The 20,125-nt window shown below is 43.3% G+C and overlaps 2 protein-coding genes across 5 annotated transcripts in view; both read left to right on the top strand.

The window, feature by feature from the left end:
- The window catches only part of DNAJC6 (DnaJ heat shock protein family (Hsp40) member C6), a 127,133-nt gene extending 121,126 nt beyond the window's left edge, over positions 1–6,007 (top strand). For all 4 annotated transcript variants that reach the window (XM_072974279.1, XM_072974278.1, XM_072974280.1 and 1 more), the window contains 3 exons: positions 176–318; positions 2,350–2,526; positions 3,693–6,007. In XM_072974279.1, coding sequence (XP_072830380.1) covers positions 176–318; positions 2,350–2,526; positions 3,693–3,794 — 422 coding nt within the window. In that variant the 3' untranslated portion in view covers positions 3,795–6,007. The remainder of the gene's footprint in view (positions 1–175; positions 319–2,349; positions 2,527–3,692) is intronic.
- A 4,208-nt stretch (positions 6,008–10,215) lies between these two features.
- LEPROT (leptin receptor overlapping transcript) lies at positions 10,216–19,664 on the top strand. Its single transcript, XM_006205384.4, has 4 exons — positions 10,216–10,361; positions 13,859–13,934; positions 14,998–15,184; positions 17,950–19,664. The coding sequence occupies exons 1-4, from the start codon at positions 10,346–10,348 to the stop codon at positions 18,064–18,066; spliced, it is 396 nt and encodes a 131-aa protein (XP_006205446.2). The 5' UTR covers positions 10,216–10,345; the 3' UTR covers positions 18,067–19,664.
- The last annotated feature ends 461 nt before the right edge of the window (positions 19,665–20,125 follow it).

The raw sequence follows: 20,125 nt of genomic DNA, 5'->3' as shown, positions 1-20,125 counted from the left end.
CTCTGAACAGATCTTGTAAGTTCTCCAGACTTCCCTTTCCTCCTCTGTAAGATGAACATGGCCGTCCCATACCCCACTCACCCCGTGGACTAAGGGGCTTAATGCACGTGAAAGCACCTTGAAGACACTGAGTGCTGTGACATCATGATGTCATGTTTTTTCAAATATGTTGTAGAAGGGAAACAAAAAGCAGCTGACTTTGAAGACCTGCTCTCTGGTCAAGGTTTCAACGCGCACAGAGACAAAAAGGGGCCTCGAACAATAGCTGAGATGAGAAAGGAGGAAATGGCTAAGGAAATGGATCCTGAGAAATTAAAGGTGAGCGAGCCCCTGACCCGGTGTGATTATCCTGTCTGACAAGGTGGCGTGTGGAGCTGTCGGTGTGGGACTAACCAACAGAGGGCGCCACGCTGGGTTTTCCACCCACGGGCTTTCATTTGGTCCCTGCAGCTGGGATTGGAGGACATCTGTGTCCTTTAACAGCAAAGTAGTTTTGGGGAGTGTTGCGTATGCTGTTTCATTTCCGTCATAAATTGCACTTTATTCCGTGGCATAGTAGTATAGATTTTCTTTGTGTGTTCAAATAAGCAATGGCATGCTTTAAGAGGTGATTTTGTTCTTCCAATGGCATTCTGAGCTACAGGTGAGTCGTCAGGATTTGGTGGTGAGAAGACTACATTATTTATGTTCTCCTTCTGCCTTAAGAGCTTTATATTAGAGCAGATTGACCGGAGCCCCCAGGATCTCTTCTTTGCTGATAGAGAGAGAAATATAGATGCACATGGGGATGACTCCTGCACTGCTAGACCTGGAGGTCTGGGAAGGTGGCTGAGAGGGAGGCTGAGGGAGGGGGTTCCTGGCATCCCCACTGCTTCCTTCCATTTTAAGCAGAACATTTCCACTTTGATCTGCCTTTGATTCTGGAAATGTAGGTAAGATTTGACTGGGGAAAAAGCATGTTTCCCCATTTTCTTTTTCAAGTTTGCAAACCAGTGACTCTAACCCCCTTGTTTCATAGCTGAGAAAATGGAGACGTTACTTCGTACGTGTGGATGGTATGAGGAGGGTGGTTAGTTTCATAACAAGGGGGTGGTTATGTTGATGAGTGGTGTGAGGTGGTGAAAGACACTGCAGATCAGGGGAACTGGAATGCGTCACAGACAGAGGCTGAGTTCCCACGGGACGGAAGACAAACTAAGCGACCCTGTGACAGATGAGGAAGACGAAGATCTAGTCTGTTACTCCAAAACCAGGACTAGCACAGCCAGTCAGGCTTACACATTTTGAAAAAATACACCCCTGTGCTTCCCCAGGATTTCCCTGCGTGTTCCCAGATGCGGACATCTGTCGAAGGTGCACAGACGCGTTGATACTGTTTGGTGCACGATGCAGAATCCATTGTCTGCATTTCCTTTTCACACCATACATCATCACAAAGGTTTCCTATTCTTTCCAAAAATACTATGCTCCCTCTCAAGAACCTTTGTTCATTAGATAAACTCTGACAGTTTTCTATGAAAGAAAGTCATTTATGTCTTTTAAACCATGCTTGGTTGCTTGGTTGGTCCAAGGTACTTAACCGTATGGGAGAGTGGCCATCGTTGACCTTGACTGAGTCCCTGTTATGCATTAAATGCTGATGCATATTGTTCCAAACCTTTTGGTTTAATCACCTCGTTTGTTCCAACCATGAAGTTTCAAACTGTGAATGCTTGCAGTCTGAATGAACGACTAAGTGTATTTGTTGATTTAACACACCTTTTTGAGCTTTACTCCGTGCCAGGCATGTTGTTCACTTTCTGAGTCATAGTGATATGGGGGAAGCTGAGTCATAGTGATATGGGGGAAGCAGTACCTTTCCTCAAACAGGTCTGCCTGGTGGCAGGGAAAGACAAACACACAATTACCATAAAATATGGCACATATCATGAGAGAAACATGTTTAAAAGGTAGCCCAGAGAAATCTATTCTTTTTTTCAAGGAGTATTTTTTGAGTGTCTATGTGTCAGACTCCATACTGGACAGAGCAGATAGCTGGGGCCGGAATAGATGTGGTCTGTGCCCTCATGGAGTTTATACTTTAGGAGTAATTAACTCAGCGGGCCAGGAGGAAGGAATTCAAACTCTCAAAGGTGAATGAAATTTCTGAGCAAGCTTTTGAAAGATGATGAAGTGTTAACCACAAAGACAAGGCAGGCGGCGTCAGAGGAAGAGCATTCCAGGTGGAGGGAAGGTTTGGAGCATTAAAGTTCCCGATTATTGCTGGAGCAGGAGGGGTTTCCAGGATCTCAGTGGAGACCGTCTGGACTTCAAAGCATCTGAATTTCTTCATTCCCCTTGTGTTTGCAGATTCTGGAATGGATTGAAGGCAAAGAAAGAAATATCCGAGCACTTCTGTCCACGATGCACACCGTGCTGTGGGCTGGGGAGACTAAGTGGAAGCCAGTGGGCATGGCAGACCTGGTCACACCAGAGCAGGTGAAGAAGGTGTACAGGAGGGCTGTGCTGGTGGTGCACCCGGATAAAGTGAGTAGAACCCGCCTGCACGCATCGCTTGTCTGGTCCTCCTGTCATGGGTTTATCAGCATGTGTCAAAACGTCAGGCTTTCAACTTGCTGGTTATTAGGCCATTTATGTGATAAAATAGTCTATGGGCTAAAATCAGGTATTTAAACAAATAGTTACACTTTTATGAAGCAGAAGGAAATAAACCAAACCATGTATTACATATAATGGACTGGGGGCTTTCCTTAGACAGGTATCAGATTCACCGCTGACTAATTTTTAGGGATCAGATGTAAATTATGTCCTGACTTACAATAATAAGGATGGGCTAAGAGCTGGACAGAGGAAAATACTCTCCTACAGAGATACAGTAGAATCTCTAGCCGGGATTATAGTGACAAAGCTTTAGAATGCAGTTGGCAGAATTGGTGTGGATCAGCCAAATATTCAAAATGGAACTGAATTCGTCACTATATTGAGTATGCTAGTTTATGTTTTCGTTGACGTACCTACACATAAACATGCTGTACATCGTCAGAAACTTTGACTAATGCACAGAATCCCGTAATACACAGAACCCTCCCTTGGCAGAACTGGGCCACTTGCTGTCGTGTGGAACATCCCAGTCCTGTGATGGGAGGCTCTGACTGGCGTCCTGCTTGGGAACACATGCTTGAATCTGACGTGTTTGATTTTCATCTCGCCCCACTTTTTGTGACTGATCTGCATAGAATGAACAAAACAATGTGTTTCAATGAATCAAAGAGGAAAAGAAACAACCCAGAGAACTCTACAAACTGTATACCTGCGTTCTGGGTCTCCAGGAACTTAACTTCTTTTAGAAATGGGAAAAATGGGTGTTTTGAAAGACAGCCAATCCATTGGAGATGGGCAGTCATGAACCTTTGTCGTCTGGGGGGTAATTCCAGAGAATGCAGGTGCATCTTGTGCTGCCCACCAAGCCTTTGGTATCTTCTCTGTGACTGTTTCCTGCTGCCATATGTGAATGGTGAGCTTTCTGTGGGGGTCATAGTCATTAGGGCCAGGTGGATTGGGCTGTAAAAAAGAGAAATAGCCTAATAGAAAAACATTTCAATTATTTAGAGCCCACACAGTGGCAGTGAAAAATTTAATATAAAAAACTTTGGTCTGTGGTATTTAATGCATGTTTTATTTTTCCTCTGTAGGCTACCGGGCAGCCCTATGAACAATACGCAAAGATGATTTTCATGGAGCTCAATGACGCCTGGTCTGAATTTGAAAATCAAGGCCAAAAGCCCTTGTATTAACTTACGAGCATTTCCATTTCTGCTACAGACCTGTGTTAATGCTTAGTGTGTGTCACAGTTCTGAGGTTTTCACAGGTGAACCCAAAACTCCAGTAATGTGTATCCAGTACTAAACTGTTAAGTAACTCGTGAATTAATTCCTCATTGATAAGGAATGTGGATGTTTATTTTCTCAAGTCCCCACCGTAAAAGGTCCAAAGCAGGAAAGGAACTTTTAGTCAGATGACCTTGCAGAGTTTTACAACATTCCAGCCTGCCCTTTAGGGAGCCTACTTAGCATTTTGTGGGGAAATGGAAAACAGAGGCCACCAAAGGCATAACACCCATCTCATTGTCTGCGGATAGGATTAACGAGCAAAAGTTATGGTAGGATTACACAATGGATTTTAGCGAATGGTTTTTAGATTTTCTTGGAAAGATGTAATTTGAGCAATGGCTTTACATAGACTCCAGGAACACAACCACCAAGTTTTTTTTTTTTTTTTAGTGGAAATTTACTATGGTCTGTAGCATAATACTGTTCACTTCTTTTGGTCAAGAGGACTAACAGATGTAAAAGAACCTGGATTGTGGAAAGTAATTATACTACAATCCAGTGATTACTACCAACGCTTCCTGGATGAACTAAAATTTAGTGAAATTGCTGACTAAAGAAAACAGGGACTCTGAGGATGTAGAAATTAGTGGTTGGAAAGTTGGGCTGCTACCTTCTTTTCCTTTTAAAAAAACTGTGGTTGCCTGAAGAAAAAGTCTTAATACTGTAACAACCCTAAACCTGATTTAAAAGAAACTTCTAATTTTGCCATAAGGCTTAATGCTCTTCTTTTTGCTTAGCAGAGAAAATGCTCTTAGCTGGGAGCAGGTTGGAAGGCAGTTTGGCACATTCACAGTTGATCAGGAAGGATGTTTAGTATGGACTCCCGGTCCTCCAGGTTTGCGAGGGGCCGTGGGAAGAGAAGACTGCACTGACTGTTGGTAACCAGACAGGTGCAGCTGCAGCCAGAGCGCCACGCTCACTTCAGACCGAGTCAGATGGCTTGGCAGGATTTGCTTTTTTGAGGTTCATCTTCCCACCTGATGAAATTGGACCCCTTGGATTACTGCAGTGGAGTTTATTGTTTTAAAAGTTGTTGGGGGTCCACACAGGGATATCTGTGAAAGCAACGCAAGAATGAAACCTTCGCAGACTTCAGACTGGTTGGATTTCGGTTCATGTTTTGGCTGTTTCATTTGGAGGGGTAAGCAGTTGCTGTCCTGCGACTTTAGTAAAGCTCTCCTGGTGTGCACGTCCACAGTGCGCAGAGTAGATACATGCAAAGCAGATGGCAAAACGATTTTCACGCTAATCTTACAAGGTTCATGCTCAACATCCTGAAAAGCTTTCGAAAGTTGTTTTTAAAAGACAATCATGTTTTTGGTTTCTATTTTTATTTTCTCGTGGCAAACTGTACCGGAAAAGCAGCATGTCAAAAATACTTTATGTTCTATATTCGTTCTCGTTCTTTCTCTTTTTTCCTCCTTTTCTTTCTTGTTCATTCTTTTTGTTATAAAGCTTCATTATTTATTTTACCTTTTGCTGACAATGTGAAACTCGCAGAAAATGTTCTTTTTAAATATACAGCTGTAAACTGTTCAGAGTAACCATAACAAACTAGGTGTTATTTATTAACATATTATAAAATAATGTTTGATGCCGTATGTGCTTGTCTTATTTAAAATTGGAATGTGAGACATGTTGCTGTGATTTTTTTTCTCATTCACATTTGTAGATATTGTGTGAACTACAGTATATAATGATAATAATTAAAAGGATATTATGTGACTGTCACGTACATTTTGAGATGATAGAACTATATTAGCTTTGTACCATGTTTGCATAATTCATCAATGCTCACAATTTAAAAGATCATTAAACATTACGTAATTAGCAATGAGAAAGAATCTTACCTAACTTAAATTTGGGATGTCCCTTATCTCTTTTCCAGATACATTATAATTCTGGACCCGTATTTATCAAAACTCTTAACATACGCTGACCAGCAGGTTTTTGCATCCCTTCTAAACATCTGGTTGTGACAGAGCTCGCTGTTGATCAGATTCACTGTTTCATTCATATTTATTGTAATATACTTTTTGTTTTGTAAATATGTTACACTCAACAAAATGTGATTGGTCTAAAATATTTGTAATGTATATTAAAAGGCTCAAAAATATTTGTAGAAACGTAAGTTATTTTTGCCTTCATAGGAATGTAACAACAAGCTTGACTTACACCCTCTGTCAGATTCACTTTTAAGAAAAGTTACGGGGCAAGAATACGAGAAGCATGTACTACGTTTGCACCAAAATATAATCTGGCAGGATTCCTTGGTTTATACTTTAACCACCCCCACTGCCACTCTTCCCTCATGTGTAGACACACTGGATAATGCTGCATGAATGCTATGTTTCAGAAAGAATCAGCATAGAAGTCCCGGTCTTCTAGCTAGGATAGTAGATGGTTTATATACACAATCCCCAGTTCCTCCACTGCAGGACTTTCAAAGATGCATTTGTGTGCTGAGGCAAAGGGATTGAGCCTGGGAGTCCGAGACTTTGTCATAGGAAACAGATCATTTAGGTCTTTTAAGAAGAGAAGCAGCATGTTCATTTGGAAGCAAGTGCTGCAAATCAAAAGCATTTGAACTGTTACTGTTATGTCTCTGTCTGGAAGAACGTTCAAATTGGACCCTAACGCTGCTGATGAAACCCTATTGTTTAAGGAGTGAACACACAAGTTGAATTCCAGAACCAGTTATCACAGCAACAGGACCGTTTCCCTGCTGGAAACATCTATAAGGAAATTCAGGTCAAGTAGACAGGCTTTGGTGGTTCTATACATAAATCATGATGTTTGGGCGTTGTGATACAGTGTTGGTTGGAGACCAAAAGACTGGATTTGAATCCTGTTTTTTCCACTTCAGGACTGTCATATTGGGCAAGTTGCTTAAGCTCTCTGAGTCTTAAATTTTATCACCTGTAAAACAGAGACGATTCTAACAACCCTGCAATGGAGGAATTGGGAATTGTGTATATAAACCATCTGTAATCAAGTGGGTACTCACTAAATAGTATCTAGTTACTGTAACTGATATTAAGTCAGAGTATGTATGTCCCCTCCCCGCAGGGAGAATTTAAGCCTATTGACGATAGGTATTGGGGTCAGCATGGGGCTGGAATTACACTGAACCCTCAGGTTGTGGGCAGTGAGTAGGAAAAGGCAACCAAAAGTAAAGTGTGCCTTGGCCATTTTTTCTCTCTGGACTGACAGAAATCTGTCTGCATAGAATGGTAGACTTACATTGTAGGTTCTATAAAGGGAATGGCTATGTATAAAGAAGTGGTGGTTGAGAGTTAGGGAGGAAAACTAACACTGACTGATTTCAGTAGTGCTGCATGATACTTGCATTTAACTTAAGCGCTAACGTGAGAGCCACCCCAGTGCGGACAGGATGCCACTGCCTCCATCTTGAATGTACTGCCCTTAGGTGCTATTATATATAGTCATTTTCTCATTTAATTTTCAAAAAATTCTGAGAGGCAAACTTTGTAAATCCTAGCTCAGGAAATGGAAGCATGGAGAGATTTAGCCAGAGCTGAAGTTTGAGGTTAGATTTTTTTCTGTAGTATAGGGAGATATGATACTATATATGGTGAACTTTATTAATATTTGTGAATTTGACTGATACTTTGTGTATACTTTATACAAGATACTAACAGAGATGTAAGGGGAAATTAAATTAATGAATGGATTTGATTGCCCTGTTAAACAGTAAGGGGTTATTTCTGATTACTATGATGGTTCCTGCCTTCTTGGTGCATAAGATCTACTATGGGGAATGGTTGAAGTGCTGACTGTCTGACTTCAGATTTAAACTGTTTGGGGCTTGATCTCAGCTTCCCTACTCACTAGTTACTATCTCAGCCTCAGTTTTCCCATCTGTAAAATGGACATAATAAAACCTAGTTCATAGTGTGAGAGAATTGAATGCAAGGAGAGAATATAAAAATTTATCCAAAGAAGTCCTGTGGAGTCCTGGGCAGTGTGACAAAGGACACGGGTCTTATACTTCCAAGTAACACACTGACCGCAAGTTGGGGATAGGATTCAGCTTCCAAAGTTTTACTTCCTCGTTTTGGTAGCTCTTTCATTCTTGAGGATACATAGAATGGGTTACGTGGAAGAACAATTTTCCAGTGGACATCTGGCAAGAGAAATGCAGATTGTCTCAGTAGATGGTTAAAGCCTCTGGCAAGATGGCTAAATTTCAGGTGCTTTAAAAACTGGAACAGACAGCTGGTGTGGGCAGGAAAGTTGCTGGGGACAAATACTGTCTCTACATTTTTCTAATTCCAGACATTACCCTGGGGCAAACACCTTATCTTTGTGCTCCTCACCATCTTCCAGTTTCTTACTGCTAAGCCTGAGGCTCTCAGACCAAACTGTGCCTCTGAAGTCATGTCACTTTTTTCAAGAACCATTCCCCTTCCATGGGACTGGCCTCACGCTGATGTGGAAGGCTCCAGCAAACCCTTATATATGGTTTTCTAGACACCTGCTGGGTGGTTGGGAATGGAGGGGGAAAGGAAGGGAAATGCAAGGGAAATTTGCACAGAAATCCTCACCAATTAAGGGTAGAGTCTTCTTCATGGGTGCAGCTTTGCACTTCAGGAAGGAAACTAAAAAAAAAAAAAAAAAAAAAACAAAAAACACCAGGCTTCCAGGTTTGAGTGGTAGGCAGTTTCCCTGGGTGCTTTAACTCAACGTGGGGAAAGAGAAGTTATCAGCGCTCTTGAATAGACTGCAGACTACAAAGTAAAGAATGCAGTGTGATTCTGGATCTGTAAACTCTGCAGTGAGCCAGGGATTAGCAACACGATGTTCTTAGTGAGTGTACCTTCCATTTATGAGAAGTGGGAGGAGCTAGAAGATAAACTCACAAGAAATTAAACATGCGTTGAGACAATAATATGCTCAGTGTGGTTTTGAAAAAGGAAACTGAACAGGGATCCTGAAAGGTGGTGATGGTGAGACATTGTAATAGCGTAGCCAAGGGAACCTGGATTCCCACGAACCCCTTTATCTTTCAGCCCTTTTGAAAATTAGGAAAAAGCAAGAGGAGCAGCAGCATAAGGTGAAAGGGTTGTCTGCTAGAATAAGGGTAAGTGGCCCATAATCCAACCTCCTCCAAAGACGTGTGTGAAGCAGGCAAGTTCTGTCCTTTCTGAACCTTTTGCTGTAGAGGTAAAATGAAGAAGCACTTGGACCAGGTGGTTTTTAACGTCTTTTTCAGATTGTCTCCGCCAAGACAAAACCCTCCGTTCCTGTGAAGAAAGTGCTAAATTGCCCTGTGAAGTCTAAATTGGCCTTGGTTACCTGCAGACCTTGAGGTATAAAAATAAGAGCTATTTATTTAAAGGCTCATGAAAGCCTCAGGCACCTATTTTGGTCCTTGTCTCTATAGATAACCCGGCGAATAAAGGAGAAAATGCTAGTGTTCGGAAAGTGCTAAAGTTGGTATTAAGCAAAGCAAGCTCATACAAAGGGGATCTCTCCGGGCCTCTTTGGTGTCTGGTGCCCCAACCCTACCTCCGCAGCAGCCGCTGCTACGGAAACGCAAACAGGCGCACAAGCGCAGTTGGGGCTGAGAATGTAACATCAGAGTAACTGCGTATCCCTTCCTCCTCCACCGATAGTAATTCCCCTCCCCTCTCCATTTTTTCCGCCCTCGCACAGGGATTCTTTGCAGCCAGGAAGCGCGGTACTGGGTTTCCCGCGAGTGGGCTGCGGGGAAGGGACTCGGCCCGCGAACGCAGAGGTTCGGTGGAGCCGAGGTCCCAGCAGACCGATGGAAGGGAGGAGCGTGGGGCTGGTTCGGGGCTTCTGCAAACTCGGGAACTAGGAGGAGTGCTCGGGCATCGACGTTACCCTGAGAGCGAGTTTGCGGGGAGGACCCGGCAGCAAGATCCGGGTAAGGGCGGAGCTATGAACTAGCTGGGGCAGGGCTCTGCGTGGCGGGGCCGGAGGAGATGCGGACCGAAGGGGGCGGGTTCCGAGTGTCCGGGCCGGGCTCGGGACCGGTAGGGGCGGGACTCTGAAAGCGGAGGCGGGGCCTAGCGGGGGCGGGGCTCTGAGCGGCTGGGCTGGGGAAGATCAGATTACATCAGATTTTTAAATAATAGCTATTTATTTAAAGGTTCATGAAAGCCTGTATAGACAAACCAGGGTGTGAAGGAGAAAATGCCAGTGTTCGAAAGCGCTAAAGTTGGTATTAAGCAGGGCAAGCCCATGCAAACAACGAGCTCTTCTGGGGCTCCCCTCTCGTGCCTCCACCCTAACCCCCGCCACTGCCGGGCGGGGCTCCAGGCCGGGGCGGGCTCGGACCGGCAGGGGCGCGGCTCTGCGTGGCGGGGCGGGCTCGCGGCCCGGGGTGCGGCCCGGGGCCGGGTCTGGGCGGGGGCCCGGGCCGTGGCAGGAAGCCGGAAGCATCCGCGGCTCCAGCTTGGGAGACATGGCGGGCGTTAAAGGTACCTCCGAGGTCCCCAGCTCGCTGGTCCTGCGGTGAGGTCGCCGCCTCGGCTCGGGGCTAATCCTGGAGCTGCGCCTTCAGCGCGTGGGCGGGGACCGGCCTCCCTGAGACCCGCCGCCCTCCCCGCCTCTCCGGGTGGGAAGGAGCTCTCTTGCTCCCATTGCCCCTTGGGGTGCGGGTGGAGGCGTGTTTCGGGGAACCTCACTCCTTTTTCTGCGAGGCTGCTGGCCTTCACGCCTTCTCCCGGCGTCTCCCGGACGCTCCAGGCGGAGCCCGCGCCGGGAGCGGTCCCTCCCTGGGAGACTCGGGCTAGCCCCGCAGGGCATCACCTCCCCGGCTCCTTCTCAGTTCCTTGGATCGTCCCCTCACCCCCTCCTCTGTCGAGTTTCAAACTGGATTTCCACTTCCTGACATGTCCACTCTAACGCCTCTCCTTCCTTTTTCTGCCACTTTGCTGAGTTTCCCATTTCTTGCAAAGGAGCCATTGTCTCCAGTCTTCTCGGCATCTGTTGTTCCTGATGGCTTTTCCAGTTGGGCAGAGTTTGCAGGCGGTGTCAACGGGAAGCCCCCTGAAATGCTGTTTTTCTCGTAATTGGGGAGAGTAGATTAGGTGGAACGATAAACATGCGTGTGGATATATTTCTCCGCATGCGTGTATTCACTATGAAATTTATCTGACTGTGTAAGCTGTTAGTAGCAGACACATTTTAAAATTAATTCTGGCTGACTTTTATATTCGGCATTAATTTAGAAAACATGATTTACTTGGACAGTGTCCCTTGCGTAATATATACATTTGAAGCCAATGCAGAAAAAGATGACAAGTGAGAGCACTACACAGTGTTTAGTCATACTCAGAAACTATCAAACAATGATGTTTATGTGAGAATGTGTTAGAAATTGTGATGTAGTAGGAAGAAATATAGGCTGTGAAATGGAAAAGGGCTAAGGAATGGAAGCTTTTTACAGGCAATTCGATGCAACTTTTAAAGGACTACTGTATGCCTGAGGCCTGGAATAAAAGGACAAATGGGAGGTTATTGTTGGGTAACAGAGCTAGATTAATTAAACAGTAATTGTTACTGTTTAAAGGAAGTGTGCTCAGATACAGTGGGAGCACTAGGTGGTGGTATAGGTTGAATGTATCCCCCAAATAAATATGTTCAAGTTCTAACTCCCCAGTATATGTGAATTTGATGGTATTTGGAAATAGGGCCTTGCAGTTGTAATCAAGCTAGGATGATACCGGATTAGATGGGCTCTCATCCAGTAACTAGTGCCCTTATAAGAAAAGGGAAATTTGGGCTGAGTTTGCAGGCGAGAGAAGAGGTGGTTCTTGGTCCCTTAGGGTTGCTGTCAGCTGGGTGGCTTAAACAGCAGACATTTATTTCTTAGGTCTAGAGGCTGGGATCTCAAAGATGAAGATGCCAGCAGATTTGTTGTCTGGTGGAGGGCCTGCTTCCTGCTTCCTAGGCAGCTGTCTTTTCTCCAGGTCCTCACATGGTGGAAGGGACGAGGGCTCCACCTTCATGAACTAATCTCCTCCTAATACCATCTCACTGGGCGCTAAGATTTAATATATGAATTTGAGGGGGGGTGGGACAAAGTCACTTCATCTTTAGCAGTGATTTTGAATGAGATCTGGGAGATTGAGTCACCTTGACTTACTGATTTTCTAGGAAACAGAGTATAGAGTTGGTGTTGATCTTTCAAGGTAGAACCTTCGAAGGGATGAAGTGTATGTTTTGGAGGAGAAGGTGGGGATGTTTCATTTTTACACAGGTTGGATTTGAGGTCCTTGTTGGCTCCCCAGGCAGAGAAGTCCAGATTGGAGTTGGAGGCACAGGCCTAATTCTTAGGACCTCCTCTGGGCTGCAACATCAGGTGTGGCCAAGCCCTCGTGGTACTGGGGAGCTGTGGGTTGAATGCAATGTCCCAGCAAGAGTGTGGAGTGACAGGAGAGATGAAGTTGGATTCCTGCTTGGCTCCAAGTTTAAGAGATGGTGGAAGATGCAATTCCTGAAAAAGCAAGGGGGTAAAGAGCATCAACCAGGGATAGAGTTGTGAACTTTGAGAGACTGGTGTCACAGAAGAGGTGTAGGGTTCCTAGCTTTGAATGGCCTGGAGGAGGGAGTCGTGCAGATGGTTGGGCACAAAGCCACCGAGGGAAAGATCGTCTACAAGGAAGCAATATGGGGAAAGTTACTTTTGTACATTTTTTTTTCAAAAGTGACATGAAATGAAAATAATATATGAAACTGATAGTCCTTCCTTGCCTCCTAATGTCTGTACACTCCCAGATATTTGTAAAAAGAACCTTGGTATCTTCCTATAATAGTCTCCACAAATTGCTTCTTACAGTGAAAGGAAGCACTCAAAGCGTTAATTAGTTTAATCAGTAACTAATTTTGAGTATTAAGGAGTTTTTTCAGAAGAATCTTTGGGTAATTCAGTGTCCTGTGCTTTTGATTTCTCCCTTTATCAAAGAACATTGCTAAAGTGAGCAGATTCCTGCCACAGTCAACATTTGCTTACTGAGCACCTTGCATAGATTGTCTCATTTAACTCCCACACACTCCCTAATAAGGTGGCACCATTATTCCCATTTTACAGGTGAAAAAAAGCAGCTTTAAAGCTTCTAAACCCAAGGTCATACAACCTTAACAACTCAGTGAGAGTTAAGATTTGAACCCATGTTGGACCCATGTTGGTGACTTGGAGCTCAAGATTTTTTAACAACTCTCATATTGTCTCCCACTCAGCAGCACAAAACAGACATGTTCCTACCCCATCAAAGATTAATGTCCAACGGAGGCAGGGACATGAATATTCAGTGGCTACTAGTTGGGAAGCATTTTCAATGAAGCCATGAAAGCAGTCTTCAGACACCTGAAGCACTGTGGTTTGGGGAGGCAAAATGATCAAAGGGTGTATATTTTGGGCTGCAATTTAAGGAAAGAGGGTTTTCAGCTTTTAAAAACCGTCAGAATGAAATGGCCTACTTCAGGTGGTAGTGAGTTTCCCTTCACTGGAGTCACATCGACTGGCTGGCTGGCTCTTGTCATAAATGTGGGGGGAATCCATCCATTAGCTAGGGGTTGAGTACTAGGCGTGCTTGAGCTCTTTCTCCACCTGATGAGTCAGAAGTGACGGACGTAGGTGGTCATTTGCTAGTCAGATGTAACATCAACTAATGTAATAAGGAAATCACTTCTCTTACTTCAATTTAGGACCTTTTATTCTTTTCTTAATTCATTTTTAAAATTGAGATAGAATTCACATACCATAAAATTAACCTTTTTAAAACATGAAAAATTCCATGATTTTTAGTAGATTTCAAGGTTGTGCAACCATTACTACTTTCTAATTGCAGAACATTTCATCATCCGCAAAAGAAACTCTATACCAAGTGGTAGTCCCGCCCCATTCCTCCCCTCCTTCCTCAGCCCCTGGCAACCACTGGGGCTTAACAACTCTTGGTTTTATTTTTCACAGCTCTTGTGGCTTTGTCCTTCAGTGGGGCTATTGGGCTGACTTTTCTTATGCTGGGATGTGCCTTAGAGGATTATGGGTAAGTTATCATTTCAAAAAGAACTATTCTTTTTGTGTCTTTGTCACTATTACTAATACTGTGGGTATTAGAGTGTTTGGTCAGTGTAGCGCTGAGCTCTAACCAATGAGTTAATGAAGCCCAAATTTTGAATCAAGTCCCATCCTGGGTGAGTTGTATTTGTTCATAGAAAAGCTCTTTTTAAAACTGATGTAAACACTTAATGAGCATTTATTGAAAACCTCCTCTGGACCAGTAGGAATTCAAGAATGAGGAGACACAGTCGTGTCCTCAGGGAGCTTACAGTTCTAGTTGGGAGTGAGAGACAGGCAAACAGTCCAGCTAGTAAGCCAGCTCTGGTGGAGGGTGTGTACCAAGTGCAGTGAGAGCTTCAAGCCAGCGAGTTCCCCAGGGAGCGTCAGGGAGGGCTGCAGGGAAGAGGTTGTCTTTAAGGTGAGACCTGGTGGATGAATAAATTTATCAGGCTGATGAGTTAGGGGGAGGGCATTCCAGGCAAAGGAATGGGCTCCGAGCGTTGGCAGAACAGAAGGGCTGCTGTGGCTACAGTTTAAGCGAATGGAGGAAGACAGCACAGCATGAATGGAAGAAATTGGCCTGATAGATCAAGTGTGAGGCTTTGTATGCCAGGGTAAGGCATCTGGGTTTTATTCCAAACATCTGAAAGCTTTCCAATGTGTGCACACTCCAAAGATCACTACTGAACCAGCGTGTGCAAAGCACTGTACTGTGTTCTATAGAGACGGCAAAGATAACTAAGAGAAGCTTCTGTCCTTAAAGAAATTACAGCTCAGTAATACAGAAACCCATAGAGTCTAGATTTTACACTGTGTGGTTGTTCCTTCACACAATGTAAGCTATCTACACATTAATGGATTAGTAATTTTTAATGATCACTCCTTATCTATTTCTGGTAGAAATCATTTTATGTACTCATATTGACAACTGAATAAATAATTTCTGACCTGGACCTTTAAGGTAATATTAATTTTGAAACAGTAATGTATCTTTAAATATCATATAACTGCATCTTTTCTTTTTGGTTTTCTTTCTTTCTTTTAAACAGCGTTTACTGGCCCTTGTTCGTCCTGATCTTCCACGCCATCTCTCCCATTCCCTATTTCATCGCCAAGAAAGCAACGTATGACTCCGATGCAACAAGCAGTGCCTGTCGGGAACTGGCCTATTTTTTCACTACTGGAATTGTTGTTTCTGCCTTTGGATTTCCTGTTATTCTTGCCCGGGTGGCTGTGGTAAGTTTGGTTGTCTGCTGTTTTGCCCAGTTATTGCTGAGTTTCCGTCAAAGGCCTGTGCCTGGAACCACAGTTTCATTTCCATCACTGTTTTTGGTTTCTCTGATCCCCCATTTTAGAGCTCCCTGTCAGCATCTTGCCCGTGTTTTCAGAGTGCTTTCTTTGTTTCCCTTACTGCTTTTAGCCTGACCAAGGGATTTCTTGCTTTTTCTATAGTAAGCTATTATCTGGAGTTGTTCTGAAACCCTATCCAGAGACTAGTACTCTTATACCTCCAGGTTACATGCCAATCGCAAGTCCAGGTTGTCACCTGTGCTTCTGGCTGACAGGCTATGCAAAGGTTCCCAGTAACCCCCTCGGTGGGTTTGATAATTTGCTAAAACTCAAGAAACCTGTTTACTCACTAGATTACCAGTTTATTGTAAAAGGATATGACTCAGAACCAGCCAGGCTGGGGAGATGCATGGGCCTCGGTGTGGGAGCAGGGCACAGAGCGTCCGCGTCCACTTTCCCCAGATCAGCAGATCATCAACCTGGAAGGTCTCCAAGTGCCATCCTTTTGAGTTTTTGTGTAATGAGGAGGCATCATTACACAGGCATGACTGAGCCAACCATCGGCCGTTGGAGATCGAGTCAACCCCCTGCCCCTTTCCTCTCCTTTTCCTACACCTCCTTTCCCCTCCCGTCCCCAGAGATTAGGGGCTGAGACTGAAAGGTCTAACTCTCTAGTCACGTGGTTGTCTCCTGCAACCGGCTTCCATCCTTAGGTGCTTTCCGAAAGTCACCTCATTCACAGAAAAAAAGTCACCTTTATTACTCTCATCACTTAGGAAATTCCAAGGGTTTTAGAAGCTTTGTTTAAGAAATGGGGACAAAGACCAAATATATATTTCTAATTATAAATCACAACATCTCAACATCATATCAAATTCTTCTCCTGCAAACAGGATCATGGACACAGTTCTCAACCCAATAGGCGTATGTTGAGGGAAAACTGTATAGCAACTAGAAAATACAATGAATAAGAACATCTTCATACTGTTGACGAAAAAAATTAATCAATAGTCAACCTAAGAAAGAAATGGAAAATTGTGTTCGAACTGACCTTAGGATTGTAACTGGGGAGACAGTCTTCCAGAAAAGAAAGTTCCACCTGTTCCACCTGTTTCAGGTCAAAGGTTTTGAGATAAAGGGTTATACGTCAAATAACGTATTATTGACAGTTTACACAATCCAGATCGGCATGTATAAAGCAAGTAGGGGGTCATGGATCATCGTGGCCCCTGACAAGATGGAAGGTTATCTTCTAAGCAGTTGTAGCCCTTTATGAGATTAAGAAGGAACGTTATCTCCTAAGGAGGCCTGGTTTATGCAGACGCACAGTAAGCACTAAAGGGGAAAGAGAAGACACAATCGGGCAGAGAAAATTTTTACGTTTAATTTTTCTTGTCTTGCCATAAAATGTGCATTTTATTTCATCAATATCCAATATAAAATTTTTTCTTTTATCTCTAAAACACACATTATGGGTATAATTTATAAAGTTCTTTGATGTTCACTGTCTTTCATACTATTTGCTTTTATTTCACCCAATAACATACTGTTTCAATTTCATGAAACTCTTGTGTGGGTCACTGAATATCAGATCTGCACAAGTGTTATTTATTCATACAGTAAACATCTTTGGAACATATGCTATTTGTAATAAGACACTGGGAATAAGAACCAGATACTGTCTCTGTTCTCAAAGAGCACAGAAACTAGCCTGATGGGTAAGTGGTCGATAAATGTGCTCTGTGTGGTAATTAAAAAATGATCAGAATGTCACTGGAGCATGAAGAAGAGAGAAATTACAGCTGGGATTTGATGTGCCCCTCTAAGGATAAATAGGGTTTTGACTGAAGTCGGGAGGGCTATTATATGGAATGGTACCCAAGTGCGAAAATGCAATACATGGAATAAAGAACAGTCCAGTATGATGGAGCAAAAAGGGAGTGGTTGAAACTGAGGTTGGAAGGCTGGGGAAGCCTCGCTGGGAAGGGTCTAGAAGGCCATGCCAGTTTGGACTCTGTCAGATAACAGAGAAGCAGTGAAGGTTTTTGAATGTAAGATTGTCATGATCTTACTCTTCGTGTACCTTAGACTAGTACTTCTTAAATTTTGCTCTAAAGATTTCTGTTTTTACCTTTCAGTACCCTACCACGTTTTATGAAGAAAGTTTCATTGTTTTCTATTGGCTGAATTAAAACAAAACAAAACAAATGCCCACTGGAGGGTACTCTCATCCCCAGCTGTGCCTCTGTGAAACCATCTGCCACACTGGAAAGCTCTTTTTGTTTGCATGCAGATTGTTATTTAAAATCTTTTCTTGCCTGGAAAAGAAACAGATCGTCCCATAACTCTCCAACTCCTATTTTTGTGAAAGAAGGCAAAGCATACAGGACTTTCAGTGCCCAGTATTGTAACTGGAGCCTTTGTAATCTTGATTCATGTCTTTTACTTGAGATGGCCATTGTCTACTGAAAACAAGTAGGGAAATACGTCTAATGGGGAAAATGTTAAGGACGATACTAGACTTCATTAACAAGCATCACGAAGTAATTGGACTAATTACTAAACAGTTCACTATCTTCTGCCTATTACTTTATCAAGCCTTTTAGCAGTTTTATGTAATATTTCATTGGATGTTTCTAATGCAGGAAATAGATATGCAAAAAGTGCAATGTGAAGAAAGTGAGATTTAATCCTCTTTTCTTGTGTTTCAGATCAAATGGGGAGCCTGTGGCCTGGTGCTGGCAGGCAATGCGGTCATTTTCCTTACAATTCAAGGTTTTTTCCTTGTATTTGGAAGAGGAGATGATTTTAGCTGGGAGCAGTGGTAGCACGCACTTTATTCTGACAAAATGCATTTAATCTTAGAATTCATACTATATGTATATGTGTGCACATGTGGCCTTTTACTCTGAAATTTAATATGCTGGTTTTTTATACCTTTGTAATCAGGTTCACTTTTAGGAGGACTACATGGGAAAAAGGTTAGTTTTATTCCCAGCCAATGACCTCTCCATCTACTCCCGTTGAATTATGTTACTTGTTTAGCTGTTCATATAGTCAACAACGGTGCTCTCAGAAGATATGTTCACAAACACAGGCTTGTAGACAGCTGTGCGCTGCCCCGCCACCGTGGGCCTGGGGATGTGCTGGGGCGGGCACGGAACGCTGGGGCTGTCTCAGCTCCACTCAGGACTGCCAAGATACACTTGTGGCCCGGGGAGACAGAGGTGGCTCCCTCTTCGTGTTGCAGACTTGTGCTTCTCAAAGTGTGGTCCATAGGCCAAGAGCACCAGCATCTCCTAGGAGCTTATTACAGAAGCCGATCTGAGGCCCTGCCCCCAAGCCAGTGCATTCTGATGAGATCCCAAGCGAATCATACGCATGTTAAAGTCAGAGAAGCGTCGTCATGGAGGAATAAGTATTGCTTCCCCTTGGCCGGACCACTTAACCTCTCTCGGAGTTAGCTGCTCATTTGTAAACATTGTTTCACCTGCCCCTCATGTTGAGGCCCAGTTCAGCCTCTCTTTGGTATTTGTGAAGTGTCTGCACCTATAATATATAGGCTGTTCCTCACATTTGTGAAGTGGGAACAGCTGTGGCTTCACAGTGTCTGAAAGGCAGTGGTTGTCTTCACAGCGCTGGGGGGACAGAGCCCCCACTGGGATGCAGGGGAGCGGGGCTGGGCTGGAACCATTCCCTGCTTTAGCAGGAGGGGGAAGAATGGATACATAACACTGTTTAATTTCCCTTTATAATCTGACGTTTCTCCCCAGTTCCTTCCCGGGGCTGCTCTCCACCCCACCCACCCCCACCCCAACACACACACTCCCAGCAGTCTAATTTGCCCTCACTTCTTTGTGGCTGTGGCTTCTTTCACCAGAGACCTGGAACCAAGTAAGCAAGCAGAAGGTGAGCTGCTTAATTTTATTTATATGTTGGTGTACTTACTGTCTTTCCCGTCCTGTAGGACTTTTGAAATATATATATAATACTTTGTGCCACTTTTAAATGAATCTTTGAGAATTCATGTCAGGCCAGGCTAGGTCCCGTAATCACAGTTTTTCTAGTTCGACTTTTTATCCAAGACCTATGGAGAAAGGGAAATATAGGAAATAGAACTGCTTAATTAGAACATAAGGAATGATTGTAAAGCCTTGTTAATGTGTAATGACTGACGTACATTCAAAACACTGAAACCCTAAACTGTAACCCCTTCAGATTCTGGCATGATGCTGGGATCAGGAGAAAATAAAAGTGATACTTTAGCCTTGTCCACAAGTTTATGTCTTCAATACTCTATGTGTGTATAGAATTGTTAAGGTTATTTCCAATATTTATAGTAGAAAAATTCTATAGACACTTTGTAATTTTAACCAACATTTTTAATTAATACTTGCACTTACCATATTGTAATAAATTTCACTTTTAACACAAAAGAAGAGTTTAATTTTAAAATTCTTTCTTCTGATGTCGCCTTGCTTAACAGGTAACAAAAAAAGAACATTTCTTGCTGTTCTGAAATGTGCGGTTTTAAGCAATAATCTGTCCTGCATCAGAATAATAGCAATAAGTTGTAAGATACCTTTTGGATGTGTTGTTGGCTTATAATGGCTTTTCTTTTCCTAAGATGGAAATGCTGTTTACTTTGTACTATCTTTTGCAAGTGTCTTTGTTGCTTATAAACGTTTTAAATAACCAAGATAGCCTTAATATGTGGCCTTCAAGCGTTGCCTCTTGATTGTATTTCCACAATGATACGAAGTACTTGTGTATAGAATATTTGTAGTTACTCCCTGTTAATGGGATGGTTTATCGAAATGGTAGATTATTGGATTTGCTACATGTCTGAAACAGAGGCATTTATTCTGCAGCGCCAAAGTATGATTT

Source organism: Vicugna pacos, chromosome 13 (assembly GCF_048564905.1).
Source record: "Vicugna pacos chromosome 13, VicPac4, whole genome shotgun sequence".
NCBI classification, from domain to species: Eukaryota; Metazoa; Chordata; class Mammalia; order Artiodactyla; family Camelidae; genus Vicugna; species Vicugna pacos.
The sequence above is the reverse complement of the archived record's forward strand: the minus strand, read 5'-3'. Positions and strand labels throughout refer to the sequence as shown.